Below are 20,531 nucleotides of genomic sequence, written 5' to 3'. Positions count from 1 at the left end.
CATCCATTTTGGTTATTTGGCTTTAAAAACTACTTCCAAGAGTCATGGACTCAAAACTTGGATCGCTTCAGTGATGTAGCTTCCATGCCAACTGTAAATATTGCTAATAAGTGCTTTTATGTCTGATATATAAGGCAGAAAATACTTCCTTTAGTGTCTATGGAAAGGTAATCCTTATATGTCCTCAAATCTGGTAGTAATCTAGTTAACAAAATGAAAACTCCTAACATTCAGAGATATAATAAAATTGAAGTGGTGTCCGTGGGACTTGAGACTCTGTCCTGTTCAGGGCTTTTAATTTTAGTTTTGAAGTGGGGAGGAAGGGGTTGAAAAATTACTCCAATATTTTAATTAAAGTGCCACACAACATGTAAATATTGGGTTTTGCCGCAGGGATTCTAAATGTCAGTGATTCCCCTTTGTACTTTATTTTAAAAAAAAATAAAAATGAGGTAATCCACCCTTTAAATCCATCTTGTCATTTCCACTAGGAAGAGGGAAAAAAAGGGGGCCATATGGCTACATTGTCTGTGCCTTTGTTTCTTTTTCTTTATGATTAAAATATCATCACTGAAGTGATAAGTTCTTGCTATAAACATTATGCCACGGTCTTCATAGATAGCTCCTGCTGAAAAACTCTGAGCTGAAGTTCTAGTATAGATAGTTTGAGTCCAGGAGAAATAGAAGAAAATTTTGGTCGTCATTTAAAACCGGTAGCCTTTTTTTCCTGTCGGAAGATTTTTGTGCTTGTTTTAATTTGACAGCCATGTAAATCATGTTGAGCTTGACAGTTTGCAGTATCTGATCGATATTTTTCTGTTGGTATTTTTAATTAAGAAATCAAATGAAGTATTTGATCATTCATTTTAATGCAGTGAAATTCAATACATGCATTAGCCAGCTACAACAGGTTACAAGCTCTCATTATTCTCTGAGAGTGTGTTGAAGGTAAGATGGGGTCCATTCTTTTCAGTCTGAATAATACATGTTTATGAAAGTCTGAAAATGGCTCAGACTTTATATATATTCGTTTGATGAACTGTGATGGTCTGTGAAGTGAATAATACATCATCCGACTCCTCCATTTCTGCTGAAGAATTTCAGTACTACATACTGCAGCAGGACTGCAACTTTCATCCTAATAGTGAATAATTACACATATCAGACATTGTATACTGAAATACTCACAGTCGGATAAATTAAAGATGAGGGTTCTTCAACATCATGGGTTATAAACAAGATCTATAGCCTTATTGAGTGCAGCTGTGGCTCTAGATAAGTAATGTAGGAACACATCAGACACTCTGCAGTGATGTTGATACTTTGTGTCTGTTGACTTTATCTGAATGGAAATCTTACAAAATACAGTTTGAAATATCCAACTGAAGAGTGCCAATACCTGCAGGATTTGCCCCAGGAAGTCAGGATTCTCAGAAGTGTATGAATTTGTCAAAAAACACATAGGTTAGCCATTTCTTAACACATTTTAAAAGGTTAACTCTTTCAAAGCTGGTATATATTTTATTGAAGGTTGTTCACCTCTACTTTCAGTGTTAGCCAGGGCATTCCTGCCAATTCATGTCTATTCATGCTGTGATTATAAATTCTTCCCAGTTCCATTTGCAGATAATCATAGAATACCAGATTGGAAGGGACCTCAAGGATCGCCTAATCCAACCTTTCTTGGCAAAAGCACAGTCTAGACAAGATGGCCCAGCATCCTGTCCAGCTGATTATTAAAAGTGTCCAGTGTTGGGGAATCCACCACTTCCCTGGGGAGATTATTCCAGTGGCTGATTGTTCTCATTGTGAAAAAAATTCCTCTTATGTCGTCAGAATTTCCCCAGGAGAAACTTGTACCCATTACCCCTTGTATTTTGCAAGTGACTCCTTGTAAAAAGGGAGTCTTCATCTCTTTTGTAGCCACCCTTTAAATACTGGAACAGGGTGATAAGGTCTCCTCTAAGCCTTCTTTTCTCAAGGCTGAAAAAATCCAGCCTTTCTCGCAGCCTTTCCCCATATGCCAGGCTTCCCAGTCCTTTGACTGACTTTGTGGCCCTCCTCTGGACCCTCTACAGCTTGTCCACATCTTTTTGCACAGCAGGGACCAAAACTGAACCCAGTATTCCAGGTGTGGCCTGACAAGCGCTGGGTAGAGTGGGGTAATGACTTCTTTGTCTCTGCTGGTGATGCCTTTGTTGATGCAGCCCAGCATCCCATTGACTTCCGTTGCCCCTGCAGCACACCGTTCACTCATATGTATTGTGTTGTCCACCAGGAGCCCCAGGTCCCTTTCCACAGAGCCGCTCCCCAGCCGGGTAGATCCCAGCCTGTGCTGCACTCCTGGATTAAGTTTTCCCGGGTGCAAGACCTGACACTTGTCTTTGTTGAACTTCATCAATTTCTCATTAGCCCACTCTTCCAGCCTATCCAGGTCTTCCTGCAGGGTGGCTCTCCCTTCCAAAGTGTCCACTTCCCACTCAGTTTGGTATCATTAGCAAACTTCATCAGGGTACAACTGATCCCATCATCCAGATCATTTATGAACATATTAGTGTTGGACCAATATCAATCCCAGGGAGACCCAATTTATGACAGGCTGTCTGTTTGAACAGGAGCTATTTCCCACCAACTCATGTGTGCAGCCTGTCAACCTGTTCCCCACCCACTGCACAGACCTCTTGTCTAGACCGTAGCACATCATATTCTCTAGGAAATCAGCATTGCTGTAATATGCACGGTATTCTCAATATGAGCCAAGGGAGATGATATGAATACCACAGTAACATTTATAACTTGTAATTCTAGAATGTAAAGCCTCTGTAATACTGGTCACTGATGATATTAAGTATTGGTCTTAATCCACTCACTGCACAGGAGGTTTGGGCTGGATTGTGGCATACTGAATTATATGCCATTAGATAGGGTTACAGCTGCAGAAACGTTGCACGAATGTATTCTTAGTTTTCAGCTCTGACTTGATCTTGGTTGAGAATGATTGAGTAATACAGTAGCTGTGTGGTTTTCCTTTTCTTATTCTTTTAAAATGAGAACACGCAATTTCACATATTTCAAGGAGTGTTGCAATAGCCACGGAAATTTATTAGAGGGCAAAGAAGGGCAAGGATGTACATAAAAATACTTGAAACTCATGCCCCTGACAAGGTTAGCAAAGTAGTCTCATTCAGTATTGCACTTTTTCAGATTTGTATCTGTATATTTCATTAATTGGAGTGCAACACTTGAGTTTGACTGTTATAAACAAGGCAGTGAATATTTGATATTTGTTCCTCTGAGAAGTTTTTTCTTGTCTGTCCCATGTAAGTGGGTCTTGTAGGGTAGAATGAAGCAAAGCTTGCATATGAAATATGAATGGCATATAAATGCATATAAAAGCATATAACTATATATATATAGTTATATATGAAATAATCTCTAGCTCAAGGCTGCTTATATGCAGCTTTTATTAATTTTTAGCCCCAGTGTTCACTATGGCATGTAGGGTATTGATGTCACTGCCAGTATTTTCCTAAATAGAATAAATTCCAAAAGATCCTCAAAAGATCAGCTCTTAATCTCCGTTTCTTCATATTTTGTTATTATAGACTTGGATGTCATTGTCCAGTGATAAAAACTTCAATTCTTTTGTATTGTCAACCCATCTTCTGTTCCTTCTTTCCAAATATGGATTAGGCTTTTTGAGACTCTTGAACACATCTTGTCCTTTTAAGGTTTTCTGCTCTTGTTTTCTTGGGTTTGGCCCTTTTATCCTGTGAGAGTTCATATACTTTATTTGGTCCTAGCTTTTTGTCTCAAGTTTCACTTCCCAGACCCATATTTATTTTTGCTTTTACAACTCTCCACATCTCTCTATTTCAGTACATTCAGCACCTATTCTCTTTATCTTAAAACCACCAAAAATAAGCCATCTACAATATATTTCTACTCATTAGACTCCAGAAACCTGGTCGATCAATTAACTGGTGATGATTCTTGTGGTTGAATGTGTTCTTGAAATACGCCAGGGCCCATATGGAACCCCACACCATATTGTAACAGTATGATTTTTGGGGGGGTGAATGTTTTCTTTTTTATTAAAAAAAAAATCAAGTATAGACTAAAAATAGTACTTTTTCTATATATTTTACAAAATAATGTATGATGTTTTTCCCTACTCTTCAAAAGAATGCAAGGCTCAGAGACCAGTTTTTGTGTCTTTTCATCATGTGTGTTCTTACGCTCCAGTCCAACATCTTTCTTGCTGAAAATTGTATTTCACATTAAAATTAAAAATTAAAAAAAAAATATTTAAAAATTATTTTATTTTTACGTCATTTAAGCTCTCCACAGACAAGTACTTATTACTCTCATGTGTATGTGCTTTTTATTTTCCTTGTTTGGCTTTTTCATCAGGTTCAGTAGGAACCAGACTGATTATCAGCAAGTACTTTTAAACCACTCCTTGCCATGAATTTCAAGTAAATTTAGTAGTGTACATCCCATTGTTCTACATAATAGCATTGTTTCATTTTTACCGTTAAAACCCCTTTGTATTATGTCTGACCAGTAAAGCTGTTAACTCATTCTGTGTCCTTCCAGGTAGAATTTACTGTGACTTCTAGGTGCTGCAGTTAGTCTATATAATGTGTTTTCCTCATTATGGGTTTTTGCAGTTTTGCGTTTGGTATTTCAGGGACTTCACTCAACTGTGTTACTTTTCGTTTGAGTTTGCTAGATGTCCAAGTTAAGACTCTTTGTGTTTTAGTGAGCAAGCCCTGTGATTCTTAATCTGGAGATTTTAAATTGAATTCAGATTTTTAATCTGAATGTGTTACTTTACCTTAAAAATACAGTAATATAAGACATATCCTTTAGTCATGTCCTGTAGTTTAGCCCTGAAGATTGTTTTCATGGACTCATCACCACTGACTAAACAATGGCCATGCTAATAATTTTTTTTCTTTTACTTGGGAAATATGTTTTTTATTATCTTCATAAGTGCTTCTTGTCTTTTCTTATGTGCCATTCCAAACTATGGGAAAGTCTCTTACAAGCTCTTGATTTCATTCTTCTTGCAGAGGATCCCGTTCCTCATGTAAATAATTTGTGGTTGGAATAAGAGCTTGATTGATGTTTATGTTTTGGAAATTTTAACAATTAGTTGGCAATCTGGTCATTTATGTCATTGAATTCCATTTTTGGAAAGTCATGTGTACCAAAAAAAATCAGCTCCACGTCTCTTTTATTTGTAATACTAAGTACCATGGTAAAGGGCTTAAATCAAGGCTATGATCCTTGCCATGACGGTACCTTAAATAACAGCCAGGAAAAGTCATCATAGAGTACAAAACACGAATGCAACAAACCCCTTGTTTTGCCTCATTTGGAGTCTGGTTGGGTCTTTTCCTGCAGGTATTGCAGGATTACAAATAAAGAGTGTTTTAATTTTTCAACTTTAGTTTTCCTGAGCTTTCAAGCAATGTTAGCTGCTGCCGCCTCTGTCCCTGACTGAACTGGCACTGTGCCTGTAAGTCTAAAAGCCTCCAAGGGATGGGAGAAGTGTACACAATGGTATTTGTTGTCTCCAGAATCATATGAGCCAAGTGATACTGAGAATTTTCCCATTTTCAGCACCAGGTCTGCAGTCCTCTATCAAGTCAATTAAACCATTGTAAATAGTTAGCTGTTTTGCAGAATATTGCGCACACCCACCCATCATTTTGTGCTCGAGAGGTGTGAAATTCTGCCTACAAAAAATCCATTTTATTTTCATCCCATACTTTAGTGACAAACAGGAGAGCTGGGGATATCCACTCAGCTGCCTGTCAGATGGGAAGATTCAGTCCACCCCGTCGGTGTCTGCAGATTCACGTGCTAGAAACTGCATCTGTGGAACAGTGCGCAGGGACTGGGATTCCCTACTCTCTGCGTAGCTGAAACAGCCCCTTGTCATTTCCACCTTTGTTAGCTGTCTGAAATATTAAATGTCATCTTTTAAATGTATTTAAGTTTCTGTAGCCTACTGTATATACAGAGTACTGCATGCATATGTATGATGGTGTGAAACAATTTGCAAAACCTAATGGTTCAATCTTTTTCTTAAAAATACTACTTTTTGACCAAGTTAGCAAATTATAACTTTAAGATGCAAAAAATGGATATATTTAGTAAAAATTAGTATTCAGAGAATGGCACGTGTACTTTTGTTAATGTTTCATACTCAGTCATCAAAAAGGGTGTTTAATTTCTAGCAACATTTCTAAAAAGATTCAAACCTTATCTTTAATGTAATAAATCAAGTTATTTTATTTTGACAATTGAATTCTGTCACACAGGCAATAGGAATCACGGCAGTGAACTTACCATTATGTGGTTTTGTTTTTGCTTTCAATTTCTCCTCTGTTATGTTGAAAAATAGTTGATTGGTTTTTAAATTGTGTTTGAAAAGGGGCAGCTTTTAATCTCCTGAGAATCTGTATGCTAAATTTCAGGCCAAAGTGAATTTTCTTTCTGTATTGTCTGATCTTCCGTCTTTGAAGTCTGTGTGGAAGGGATCTTACTGATTTCAGAGCTCTTAGGCTCAGGCCCAGAGGTTAAACCCTTTAAAAAAAGAGGACGGGGAGGGGGAAAGAGTTGTCAAAATGTGATTGAAATATACGGGTGAAATACGAGCTTCAGCTCTAGTGAGGTTGTTTGGCAGCATATGTATTTAGGGGCTTAACCTAAAGTTAAAGGTTCTGTTTTTCACTCATGCAGCTACAGTTGCCAACATGGCCTCAGATATGGGAAAGCATAGCTCTGAACATAGAGAAACACCCCTTTCTTTTTCTGTGGACAGCTTATTTGATCACTGGAATGACATCTTGGCTTTTATCTCCACTCCTCAGTAGCCATTCTGTTTTCACAGAGCAGAAGTGCCAATCCTGGACTGTTGCCCTCTTTCTCCTTCCTTTTCATAAACATAATGACAAAGGATGAAGCACGTCACTCCCTCAGTTGGCCTCGCAAAGCCAGCCTTAAAAGCGTGGAAACTGTCATATAGGGTTGACTTGAAATGCTGTAAAATTAAAATAAAGCAAACTCATCCCAGCTTGCCTTAAGATGAGATATTCAAGTCCTAAACATTGATCTGGTCCATGTGACATTCATGAGCTACAGCCACAGCATCCGTTTTAGTTTTAGTAAAGAAAAATTTAAGCAATTTTTTTGTCTGAGCAATAAGTAAAGGAAAAAGGTATTTCTCTAAGCCTTGTTCTCAAAAAGCAAGCATTGCTTATGATGCTTTTTCTTTTTCCCTCCACACCCCCTCCTCCTGCAGAATCACATCGGGAATTCCTTCACAGGCCTGCGTCTGGATATGTGCCAGAGGAGATCTGGAAGAAAGCTGGTAAGAACTGTTTAAAAACACCAGCTTAGTCTTCTGGCAGCTGCATAAAAAAAAAAAAAAAAAAAAAAAAAAAGGCTTACTAGTAGTAACAAGAAGAAATTGTGTTTAATAATCTTAAACTGGAACTGATCAGGACATGAAATCATCTTTATAATAGAAGCATCTGCTGCTATGGTTAGGGGATATCAGTAGTTCCATTAAGGCCCCCTATTTTCAGGGGTTATAATGGTTTCAGGATGAAACGTGATATACTAAAGTTTCAGTCTGTTAGCAATTTTTTTTTTTTTAAATTGGGATTTTTTTTTTTTTTTAAGCTTCAAGATTCTTACCTAGTTAAGGTAAGAATTCCCAAAGGAGGGGAAAAAACCTAAGTATACTTGTTAAAGAAATACCTTCAGCTATGCAGTGTAACCATTCTTAATTTTAAAAAAAAGATCTTGTGCCTGTCAGCCCCCAGTGAGGTCTATGCTCATAAACCTGCAAAGTTTTCAATGAAGTAAGCAAGATCATGTCTCAGCCATTGCTCTGGATGGTTGCACAGGAATTGACAGCATCTTCCCTGAGCTTGGAAGGCACCATGCGCAGATATTGTGGTTGTGCAGAGAGTTTTCTTCAACACTTTGAAACTCTGCCTGAGCGCAGGAGTTTCCTGGCAAGGATCCCATTGTGGTGCTGGAACTAAACCTTTGCTCTTTTGACATTGATATGAGTTTCCTTGTTTTCAGAGGGGCCAGGAATTAGCTCTTGAACTTCAGCAAGGTAGTTGAACTTCTATATGTACACTTATACACACACCCTGCTTTTGAACACCTGTGTAACCATGAAGTCTACAGCAGCTGTCTGAGCAGGAGTTAATGATTAAATGGCAAATATGCTTTCTGATCAAATCTCCTGTAACTACTTGCTGCTTTTTGGTGTATTTTAAACTATATACAGAACATATGCGTAAAACAGTTATGCTGGCATATCATTTCATCGGACAAAGAGTTGTGGTTTTTGTGTGGTGTGGGTTTATCATGTAAAGTCTACATTTGTCAGTATGTTAATATTTTTTGAACTGTGGTGTTTTCTATGAAAAATAACAAAACAATCTATGTAATTTTCTTTTTTCCAAGGAAAGTATAGCCTTTGTAACTGAATGTCTAGAAGTATTTTTACAATTTGTTTTGCTGTATTTATGTTAACTTCTTAAATGAAAAATAAGAAAAAATATGCAGTTCCAGGAAATCTTAGTAAGAGGAGCATCATTCAGTTGAATTTCAGGAACTTTACCCCTCTTTCAAAATGTAGGTTTTTATGTCATTTGTCATATCAGGTCATTTATGACTCACAGATGCACTACTATAAAAGAAAATTTCTTCATAAGCTAGCGACACAAGTTAATTGAGGTTTTAGCTTGAGTTATAAAATTGGATGTGCATTCACATTGCATATAGCCACAAATGGTGGTATACAGGAGCTGTGACATGTCATCTTCTGAACATATATGTTAACAGTTCCTTTGAAACAGGAGTTTTCTGTGTGGTCCTATTTCCAGTCTCTATTTTCATGCTAATGTGTGTTTAAATCAGATTCCTTGTATTAACTGAGCATGTCTGTGAACTGGAGAATAAAACCAGTCTGACTCCCTACAGGATGCATACCTGTATCTGTTACTGAGAGTAGTAAAACATATGAAAGCATACTGCTTCTCCTAAGTCATGGGCCTTCATTTTCAGGAGGGTGCACTGAAGTTGGATGTCTCATAATCAAGGCGCTAAAGGTGCAATTCAGCTCTCTAAGAATAGATCTCTAGTGCCATTTGAGATGCTCTGTAGTTTCCTGTCTGGGGTGCAACTGCCAGACAAGAAGTCTGCAGATCCTTCACAAGTAATTTCTGCTGTCTCAGTATGGATAGCTTGGTATTTCAAATGTCCATAAAGACTGATATGTAGACAGCTGAATCAAGTTTAAAAGTCTGATTGGGATGCTGAATTCATTGAAGTGAATTTGGCATAAAAATGGTTAATAAGCAACCTCAAAAGCATGTGAAAAAGGGATTAACTTTAAAGGTTTGGAGACTGATAGACTCCAGCACAATTTTTGAACTATACCAAGGTAAGTATATGCTTTAGTGATTGTTGGGGCAAGCACACAGTATGCAGCACCATGTGAATTCAAGCCAATGTGAGCCCAATTCAGTTTCATAAGTGAGTAGAAAGGAGTCACCAGTGCCCTGATTTCACCTCACTGAATTACAGATATGTAGATGAAGAGTCCAAACCAAGTTCTTGGTGTCCCTCAGTAGTCAAGAGAGAGAGGCAGGCATGTGAATAGGATCAGTGAGATCATAGGCTGGATGACTTGCTCTCTAGAAATAGCTATTTCTCTGTATTAAATACTGAGGAGATCCCAGGCCCACTGTGGTCTGCTGCTTTAGCTTCTTTTTGTGTCATGAGGAAACTGTTTTCCAGCTACCCCCTATCACTTAGCAAGGCTTACTGTTCATGGCAGTTCAAATGGAAGCTCTGGAGTTATGAAACAGATGTGGAATGACCATACTTTGTCATACAAATACAATAAGGCCTCTGCACCTTCTCCAGGGTAGTCCTGAGAAAGAGATGGTGCATTTTTGGGTATGAAGCTGAGATAACTGATGTCACCAACTACAAATAGCCTTCTTTGCCAGGGTCAGCCTGAGAGCGAGATGATGCAAAATGTCATGGTGGCATGGGACTGCACCCTTGCTCACCATCTTTTCTTTCTTACCATGTGGACTGAGCCATGATGTGTGAGGGAGGTGACCAAGAGCTGGCTGTTGAACCATCATGTTGGGTTCTACACAGCAGTGAATGATGACTTGAGTACCTCTCCTGAGTTGGCTTGAAGGACCTCTGATAACACTGAGTGATGCCTATACCACGCAGGCTGTTTGCTTTCTGGAGTTTCTCTCATGAGTTAGAGCTACTTAAAGGGAAGGAAGATTTCAATTGTATTCCTAAAATGACAGAGTGGATTTATGCCAAGAATGCTTAACATTAGTGAGAAAATAGAGGATGCAGATACATGCATCTGAGATACTTGGTTTTAAAAAGTTCCAGATTTATGTTTTCTGATACTGGTATCTAATCACTCTTCCCTTCTCTGGAAATGCAGAGAAAGGAAGAGTGCTGGTGTCATTCTTGGTCTTCATAGCTCACCATTGTCAAAGCAAATAAAACTGTCAGCCATAACTCTTCCTGCACAGATAGTAAAGTTCTTATTGTTACCTGCAACTATGAAACCTTCATTCCATCTCTATAAAATACCTGTAAGTAGTGGAAACACTTATTTTGAGAAGATGTGTAGAAATTCAGTGATAGGAAATTTTGTCTAGATTACCTGGGTGTTCATCAGTTCATAATATATTGAAATAATTGTGGTGCACTGTGACCAAAAACCCCAACGTATTTTAACTATTTGTTTTCACAGTTAGTATAACACAACAGAAATTCTGTTGTCAAAGTTAATGGAAATACTGAAGTTCAAACCGTAGTTTATGCCAATTAAAAAGTATCAGTCAGGCATATGGCCTTGTAATCACTGTTAACGTCTTCACACTCTCAGAAGCTTTGCAAAAAACCTTACACAATATAGAAGTTGGAATATAAGGTTCTGTTTCTGTATTTAGACTGAAAACAAGTAGATTATGTAGGATGAAAAACTATAAAATTAGAATGATTTGCTAAAATCTCTAAAATGTTGGGGAGTATTATGCTTCTGTTTACTATAATAGTTTAAACTGTTATTTCTAACTACTGAAAACACTTCAACGTAAAACTAAATTTATATGATGTAATGAAGGTGCATCATGCCATACAAAGATCGTTTCTATTCGTAGCAAATATCAGCAAGACTACAGATTTTCTCAAAGAAATCCACTTTGTTAGTAACTGCAGTTCACAGACACAAAACGTCTGTATTTAAGTTGCCTCGTTTTTATGAAAATTGTAATAAAATTACATCTGTATGTTTCCCTGTGTATATTTCTTTTCTCACGATCAGTGAATGTTTGCAGTTGGTAATAAATATTCAAGCACCTTGCAAATGTCCTACCAATTCCCTTTGCTGATCTGTGTGTGCCTGTGGGACTAGAATAGGAATGCATAATTTAAATATAAATTGCCTGATTTGCATATACAATTAGTCTAGCTGCAGTTTTGATCGTAAGCAAAAATTATTGTCCTGTATTGCCACTTACATAGAATTTTAATTCACCTTGAATATTCAAAGTAAATTAAGCCTTGGCTGTATGGTTGAAGGGTATGATTTTTGCCTCTCCCGAGGCTTTCCCCTAAACAACATTTATGATAGGGTAATATAAGGACATATTTTCAGCCTCATAAAAACAAAGGCTTAAATTTTATCTCTAAATTCCCCCCACCAAACTTCAGTTGAAACATCTCTTGCAGACATGCACACACATAACACACACACACACAGAGTAATAGAGGTCTTCCTTCATTTTAACAAATTTTATTTTAGTTAGTACGTGGCTTAAAGTTAAGCATTTATTGTAATTTGCTTAATAACTGAAAATGAAGACTTTGTGTAGTCCTTACTTGTTTTTTAAATAACAAGTGTAGAGCTATGAGACATAGCTCAAGAGAGTTATTGACTTAGTATCTGTATGTAAGAGTTAGGTCTCTGTGCCAGTGAGTGCACACAAATAAATGGGCTAAATGCATGGACTAAGCTCAAACCCGTAACACAATTGTAATACTTAGATTTTAATCTACAGTAAAACATTTTTATTAGAAATCTATGTTTTTAATTAAACAGAACATTTAATTAAGGTGGGTTTTAAGTGGATGAAACAATTAAGTGCAAACACTTGAATGAAACATGTCATAATTAGTTTTAATAGAGTGTTAATTGGTACTAGGTTTGCCAAGTTAATAATTACTGCTTATTAAATTTTCAATTAATCATTGTCATTTTACTTTGAATAAAGATGAAAATTAGATAAACTAATGCAGGGGGAGGATGGTTTCCTTGTTAATTAGAGTAGTTAATTAAAAAAAAAAAAAGAAATTACTTGTTTTAGTTGTCAATTAAAAGACTGTTCATTAGTAAAATCTTTGTACTCTTCCTGCATCAAACCCAAATAACTAATTTGTGATGATCCATGTTTTCCGGAATAAAAGATATGATGCTAGTATATAGAGAAGAAACGGCTCATACTGACTTAGTTATTTTACGAGAAGCATGAAGGTTTGAATTTAATGAAGTGGTGTGCCCCTGCCCAGTGTTAATCGTGCATTGAAGCCTTGCTGGCTTTGGTGTGCGCAAGAGCTCTGCGGAGCCAGGAAGTTGAGTCTTCACAGTGTAAACATGGGTTTGAAGGAGAGATCAAGAGGTCAGATGAATGTTCATAAACAAATTTTAATTTTGGCTCATAAAATTATATGTCCAGGAAAAGATATTAGACCAGTGATTTAAAATTTTAAAATAAACTTTTTTTTTTTTTTACTTCATGTATTTATTCGTTAACATATGGGGAAAAAAAATTAATGACTATAAAAACTGTCTTAATATCCAGAGCTACATTTACATTTACATTTACATTTGTGAAAAAAATTTGTAATATTATATATTTAATACTAATTTGTGCCAAACATATTAATAAATCTGGTGTACTGCAAAACTAATTTTCCAAGTAAAATGTTTAAGAAGATTACAAAAATAACGCGCTAGAGATCTAAAATGCCTGTACTTAAAGAAGTGTACTGGCTGCGAATCAAAATATAAAGAACCATCACAAGTGTTGGAGACTTTGGTGATGGTAAGGAAGGACCTGGGTGATCTTTGCAGTCTTGAGGAACCTGGTTTCTCTGTGTCCTACACAAAAGGAAGAATCTGAGCTTAGAGTATCTGCTGCATTTCACGCATCACTTCTAGATAGCCCTGTGCCAAATGTCCTGTGCTGATGAGAATTTCTTCCCTCCTTTGTAGAAGAAGCCGTCAATGAAGTCAAGCGTCAGGCGATGGCTGAGTTGCAGAAGGCAGTGTCGGAGGCAGAGCGGAAAGCTCATGACATGATCACTTCAGAGAGAGCCAAGATGGAGCGCACTGTTGCCGAAGCCAAGCGCCAGGCTGCAGAGGATGCACTAGCTGTTATCAATCAGCAGGAGGATTCAAGCGAGGTAAGGTCTTCGCTGGGCAGGCATCACCTCTGGCTGCAAACTCTTAAGTGTATCTGATCTAGCTTCAAGCTGGCCCAAGCTCTCCATGTGACTTGGCATTCAGTGCCCACTATTAACTGTTTGCACAGTTGCTTTGGACACATATTTCCAGTACGTGCTGAGCTCCAAATTTTCTAGTCTGTGTTGTAAAGTGAGTCTAAAATAGCTAATGAACTTGAACTGTGTTCTCACCTTTTAACTGCTGTTCAGGGTTACATATAATGAACACATTTTTGTTCTAATTTAGCTTTTCAGTAGCTTTATTTTAAAGCTCTTCAAACTACCAGATTGAACAGATAATAAGATTGCTTGATGGAAAATATTTCACACTGAAATCTAATTTAAACAAAGAAGTGATTCATTTAAGAGATTGTAGAGAAAGGTGGCTAAAAGCTTGTCTGGGGAAAGTGTTGTATGTAAAAGCGATTAGCAAAAGATGATGGTTCCTGTAGGACGGAATTTGAATGTAGATTTACAAGTGTTTCCTTTTTTTGAATGTGTTGCTCTGGCTTTGGGGAAATATTGTGAGAGTTGAGGAGTGGGCAAACAGCATTTGGAAGCAGGAAAAATAGACTGAAGGAGCAGCAAAGAGTAAAACAAGAAATAAGTATGTTAAGCCTTGATTTATTCTCAGACCTAAGAGTGGAGGCCTTGAATTGCTGTGGTACAGGACATCCAGCAGCATGACTAGCTGGAAGCTGGGAGTGAAAGGGCAGTGTGTATTTGACCAGTACTGCAGCAATTAGATTTTATGTCCATTACAGAAAAACAATGTCCTAAGTTAAAACTGCCCTTAAAAACAGATATGACAGAAGAAATTACATCGGGTAAAAGTTATTTGTGTATAATCCTAATCCCTCAAGGGCACTGAAATGAAAGAACATTACTGTCATGAAGTATTTATTGTTCTTGTTCCAAGATCTTGGATGTAGTAAACCCACTTTTTAATATAAATTCTAAATGTCAGGGAGTTGGAAAAAAGAGTAGATAGTGATACTTGTTGTGTGGGGACATATATTTGTGTATGCCCATGTCAAAGCCCGTTTTCGTGGTTTGGAGGGGCAGTGTTGTAGAAGAGTCACTTAAGTTGAAAGATGCAGATGAGCCAGCTGCAGCATGCTGAGAAAACTGGCAAAAATCACAAGCAGATAAGTCAGTGGCATGCTGCACTATGCATCCATAATTTGAGGGAGCGTAAGATTTTAATTCATACCAGGCTTCTCTGGAGATGAAAGACCATTGTGGGATCACTGAATGCCCAGAGTTTCTCCTTAATGTGTAGCAGATGAATAACAAGGAGACAAAAGGAATTGATTTTCAGCATCTGAAAGTTTCTCAGGAAGAAGGGGACTAGGGGAAGTGTATGTACCCTTTAAGTACTAACTGTTCCATTGTAGATTAAATGAGACATAAATTCAATTTATTGGCATTTTGTATCTGAGATACTCAAGGACATTTTTCCTTCACTATGGTAATGGAAAGGGCATTTGTTTGACTTGGCATTATTAAGGAGCTGTTGTTTTGTGTGTGTATATATACAAGAGACTATTATTGTTAAAACCAAAATTTCAAAGGTAAATAAATGCTTTTGAAGGAAACAGCAAATTAAATCTGTTTAGTGAACTGCTATAGTACAGGCAGGACAGAGGAAGTACTTAGGTGCCAATACATATAGCCTATTTTTCCACGAGCAAATGTGCATCCAAAGAAATGTGTACAGAGTTTGTGTGTTGTAATTAACTCCTCTGCAATCATAGCTGTGGAGAAAGCTGTTTAACAACAGACATCTTTATTTCTTCAGCAGAATTCCTTATGAGGTTTTTCACTTCTTGGAAAGAGGACTTTAAACAAAGGCAAATAATTCTTTAATTGCATTCTAATGAAACGTGGCTCATAGGGTTATAGATGTTCTCAGGGCTGTGCATCCTCAAGGGGAGGATACAAGCCTCCTGGACTTGGAAAGTCTCCAGTCTAGTGTCCTGGTCCTGCAGCTTTCACCCTTGTGGTCAAGAGTGGCACATCAAGGTGGCTGTTTTGAGGTGAAAAATGCAAGTTTTAGTAAACTTGCAGAGAAAACTCAAGTTTGCTTAGTTTGTGTTTACAGGTGTCTGATCAATTGTGAAGGTGATATAAGTGATATAAGTGATACTTATTTGAGAGTTAGATGTGTCTGTTAGGTTTTTGTATTTAGTTCCGCTTTGACTTTTAATTATGCCAGACTCCAAACACTCAGGGCAATGCTTCCCACAATTACCTGTTAAGACAGGCTGTCCTTTCTTTTGGATAACTCCTGTAAGAATGGACCAGACTTTTCCTTCATCATTGAAGACAGGAGATCAGTTTGCCGGTGTTTGAAAAGTGTATCTTTGAAGATGAGACCTTGTGTTTATTGGGGTTGAGGAATAAAACTTCACATTTGCTTTGGTGTTCATTATCTCAGTCTCTCTGTGATAGTCCCTCCTCATTTGTCTAGGTTGTAAGTCTCCATAAACTTCTTTCAACAGAATGCTTCCAGCAACGCAGATTCCTCTGTACTAAAGGCACTGGAGTAATATTTCCAGGGCTAGAATGTTTCCAGTTCCAAATATGAGAATGCTGAAGAGCAGCTTCTGCAGTCTTACAGGTCTAGAGGAAGGCTGAGCATCACTCCTCCTTTCTTATCCTTGGCAGGACATTACGCCAAGGCCTGCAGGAGAGCTTAGTGTAGGCTGCTGTATAATCTCCATGCAGTTTCTGACAGAGAATATTTCTCCCACGGGTGTCTTTTGGCTGTTGAAACTATGAATGGAGATGGGAATTTGGCACCAGATTTCTAATGTATCAGATATAATTTTCATCTATATGGCCACTCCCTGTCTGTTGGCAAGGTTTCTGCCTTACAGCTCTTCATTTGTTATTCAGTGAAATGCAACCTGGATTTAGCTGAGGATTCTTGAAGCTGCTCTGGTGTGAGAACTTTGTGGCATGATTTTTATTGCAGTCTTCTCCAGAGCTCAAAATGATAGCTAGAACTAAGACTCCAGATTTTTGTAATTATTCTAGTTTTAAGATAATATGTAGTGTCCTCATCCAAGATCTGTCAGAGGTCTCACAAAGAGAAGTAGATTGTTTTTTTTAATTTTTGGGTTTGGTTGTTGGTTTTTTGGGGGTTTCTTTCTGGTTTTATTTGGGCTTTTTTTTGTTTTGTTTTGCTTTGGTTTTAACCCAGAAGTAGAATCCCTAGGTGCAAGAGTGGCTGCAAGAAAACAGTGAATTTGGGCATGTTGAGCTAACCAGGGCAAAATAAAGAGAGCCGAGGACAGTGAGAGGACTAACAGGGGAGATGTGATATTTGGAAGCATCTTGACTTTTTAAGAAGACTTTTTCAATATTTTGAGAATTACCACATTACATAGTATAGTTTTAATTTCTGACCCTGACCTGATCCCTTGTTGAACTGTTGTTCTTTGCTTGCGCTTGAATTGTTAAACATAATTTAACTCACAATGCCACCACTTCAGTGTCTGTACATTTATTTTCTAAAGATTTCTATAGTTTCCTGGCATAAGCCCTTGTGACTGACCAGGACATGTTTATTATTTTCTGTTTTTCTAATGAGGGATTGGTTGAAGACCAGCTAACAGAGCACGCTGCTGTTAGAAAAGGACAGGAGAAGGCCTACCTGACAGCATGGCTGTTCCTGAACCACAAATTATTTCTTTACCAGTTCCTTACAGTTTCTTGCAAAAGATGACCCATTCATTAGTAGTTGACTTGGCTAATTACAGAAACATGTGTGAGCAGCCCACTCTTTAATGACTGCCATGCTTGCTTTGGCTGCAATGTACTTTTGTGCAAATCAATTTTAATAGTAAGGGCGAACAGCTTAGCAAAGAGACTGCCTGCCCAGATTGTAGTGGGGAGGGAAATCATCAAAACATCTGTTTTTCCGCTCTGGTATAAAATGGCACTGAAATATCTGATGCTCTGTGCTCTTCCTCACTTTTGAGTAAGGTGGGGGCTGGGGGCAGGGGAAGGAACACAAATGTTTCAGTTCTCTCTACTTAAGGCAGATGCTGACATCTGCTCAGATAAAACAAGTATGTAACTGGTCCAACACCGCTTTTAAGAGATGTGTAATGTTAGGGCTTGTTTATATTGCAGCAGTGTATGTTGTATGTGAATATCACACTTACCTGACATTTTGAAGACAGCTGGGTTCAATCTCTGCTGTCCAATCCACTGAGACCACAACTGTGCCAGCAAACCTGACTCTGAGCATCAGATGCTGTGATTCAGGCCAGCATATTTTTCAGGCTGGTATTAAATTTAATACCTATGTCAGCTAATGTTTAATTTTTTTGGCTGGGTATCTCTTAGAAAACAGCACATCATCCCATGCAGTGGTGGGTGGTACAGAGGCACCAGAGCCATGTGTTCTGTGCAGGACGGGTCCAGATGTGATGTGGGCATTGGCACTGCCCCAGACTGCTAAACTAGTCAGCTAAGTTGGCTAGCCAGCTTGCACATCTCCTCTGTATGCTTCTCCGCACTTCTGTTTTCAGGATTTAGCTTCTCTCACGCTGACTTCTATGAACACAGATGTACTTCACACAATAAACAGTGACTTGGGGAAGCCTGGAGTGTTCAGTGATAGGTATAACTTTACTGGAAGCATCGAAAGGTTTGAATATCTTTGTGTGGAGCACTGCATTTTGACATAACATGGGAATTTCCAAAGTACCAATGTGCTTTCCTTTTTAATGGGTCTTGGATAGCATTTTCATAAACAATTTTGCTGGTTTTTTACACTGGTGTTCAGTGGCTCATACAGTCCTCATTTATGCCACTGTGGTTTCAGTGATTTCTACATGTTCTTTTTCTTGTGGTTAGCAGTGATAGAATTTTGAATGCCATGGGCATTGTAGAACCAGGAAACATCTGGGTTCTTCATACCCAGCCATGCTTCCTTTCCTGGTAAACTGGGGAAACCCAGAATTTGTCAAAGATGACAGAGCAATGTTTGACACTGTATTGTGGCATTTCAGAATTCATCATCTCTTTGACATGTCACAGTCCATTTGTTTTTTTTTTCTTCTTTAAGCAAGCTTTACACTGAGTCTCAGCTGGAGGTGTCAGAGGAAAGCAAATACTCAATTGTGGTTGAATATTTCAAAGATGAAAGCGACGGGATGGGCAAAATTATTGACAAGTATGTGTCCTGGTACTGGAGACCACAGAAATGGAGACCATTTGTTTTTAAGAATTTTCATGATGGCAAACAGAAGTTTCTGAGTTCTGTTGGTTTGAAGATGGAAGCTTAAGTGCATGAGAATTAAGAGTCTGACCTAAGATAAGGCTCTGACCTAAGACTGATGTTACTTGTCAGTTGAAAGAGGTGGATGAAATATGATCAGTGGCATAAATTTGGAGCAAGATTCCCATCTGGTGTAATTTAGCCCAATTTCATTGAATTAATCCATTTTCAAGCGAGTGAAGTTAAATTGAATTATGTAGTCTGAGAATCTGGCCTTTTGTATAACCTCACTGTTTCACAGGAAGATCAATGCAGAGTTAAACTGTAATCCAGTCCTCATAGTTTTTGCTACATCTGGAACTATAAAGCATGAGCTGGAAGTGCAGTGTAGTAGGTCACTACCTAAAGACAGAGAAGATAAACCAAGAGAGGCTTTGAGAGATCTGCTACTCCCTTTCCTAATGCATCACCAACTCTCGCTGTATCATTCCTGTAAGATGCCTGCTTTTCCTATGCTTTACTGATGGAGATTCTCAAGTGCCTCTAGGCAATTTGTGCCTGTCATTAAAATGATTTCTCATAACATCTCTTTCCAGTTTTTCTTTCAGGTGTTTGATCCCATTACTTCTCCTGTTCATCCATGTAGCCATGGTCATTGCCTGTTTCATTGCAGTAGCCTCCAAGCTCTTTGGGTGCTACCATCCCCTCTCAGGCTACCATCTCTCCTTAGGCTTAACAGCCTGAGTTCATTCAGTCTCTTCTCATAGCTTGTGTTTGTCTGAATTCTGATTATTCTGTCTGCCTTTCTCTGGGTTCTTTCCAAGTCTTATTTGTCTTACTTGATTCACTGTATCTGAAGTGTATTGTCCCAACCTGGAAAGTGCTCCAGACTGGGTCTTGCCAGTGCTAGGAGATGGTGAGTCTTAAATCAACCATAAAGCAGTCCATAGTCCTGCTCATATGCTCTTGTATGATGATTTTCACCTTGTCATCAACATGACATTGTGGTCCCATGTTATCTGAGATGCTGTCTACACAGTTCGGCCAGGGTGCTCCATGTTACTGGTACCTGCTAGAGCTTTCCAAGAGGGAAAATATCTTCAGCACACTTAATCCCATAGTGAGCTAAAGCTCTGTCCATGATATCTGGATCAACTGGAAATATGTGAGCAGGGGCATATGAAGCACAGCTCAGGCTACTAGTTGGCATCTTAAGCCTGGCTTTTCTTCACTAGAATTTAGGTTCTGGAGCTATCAGCCATCAATGTGAACAGAAAGCATCTGTTGCCAAAGGTTGTGGTGCCCGAGCCTGATCTTTACTGCTGTTTTTCACTACTCACATATGGGAAGGAGAAATGAATGGCCACAATGGTGAGGGCTTTGGACAGGGAGTTCTTCATGTCAAATTCAGCTACTATTGCAGTGTGAGCTCTGCATGGCATGTGTGCTTGTTTATGCTAATTTGCATTGTAGTGATTTTTAAAAAATGCAGTAAGTTGTTGCATAAATGTGAGCTGTAAAATTTATTTTGAAATTCTTGTATTTTATGTGCATTTATTCCCACAATTACACTAAAGCTCTAATGACCTGTTAAATTAGAAATAATGTGTCCAATGGACAAAATCACATACCAGACAATGTAGGGCACATTAAGTAATCATGTAAGGAGCCAGCTTAGAGCTTTGTCACTTCATTAAAATCTTGC

At 38.2% G+C, this 20,531-nt stretch overlaps 1 protein-coding gene across 3 annotated transcripts in view; it reads left to right on the top strand.

The window, feature by feature from the left end:
- The window catches only part of RUNX1T1 (RUNX1 translocation partner 1), a 94,532-nt gene that overhangs the window by 70,333 nt on the left and 3,668 nt on the right, over positions 1 to 20,531 (top strand). For all 3 annotated transcript variants that reach the window (XM_026842395.1, XM_026842396.1, XM_026842397.1), the window contains exons 9-10: positions 7,319 to 7,387; positions 13,361 to 13,551. In XM_026842395.1, coding sequence (XP_026698196.1) covers positions 7,319 to 7,387; positions 13,361 to 13,551 — 260 coding nt within the window. The remainder of the gene's footprint in view (positions 1 to 7,318; positions 7,388 to 13,360; positions 13,552 to 20,531) is intronic.

The sequence above is a fragment of the Athene cunicularia genome (genome assembly GCF_003259725.1).
Source record: "Athene cunicularia isolate RWA chromosome 2 unlocalized genomic scaffold, athCun1 chr2_part1, whole genome shotgun sequence".
Classification (NCBI taxonomy): domain Eukaryota; kingdom Metazoa; phylum Chordata; class Aves; order Strigiformes; family Strigidae; genus Athene; species Athene cunicularia.
Note: the sequence above shows the minus strand (reverse complement) of the source record. Positions and strands in the feature narration are given on the sequence as shown.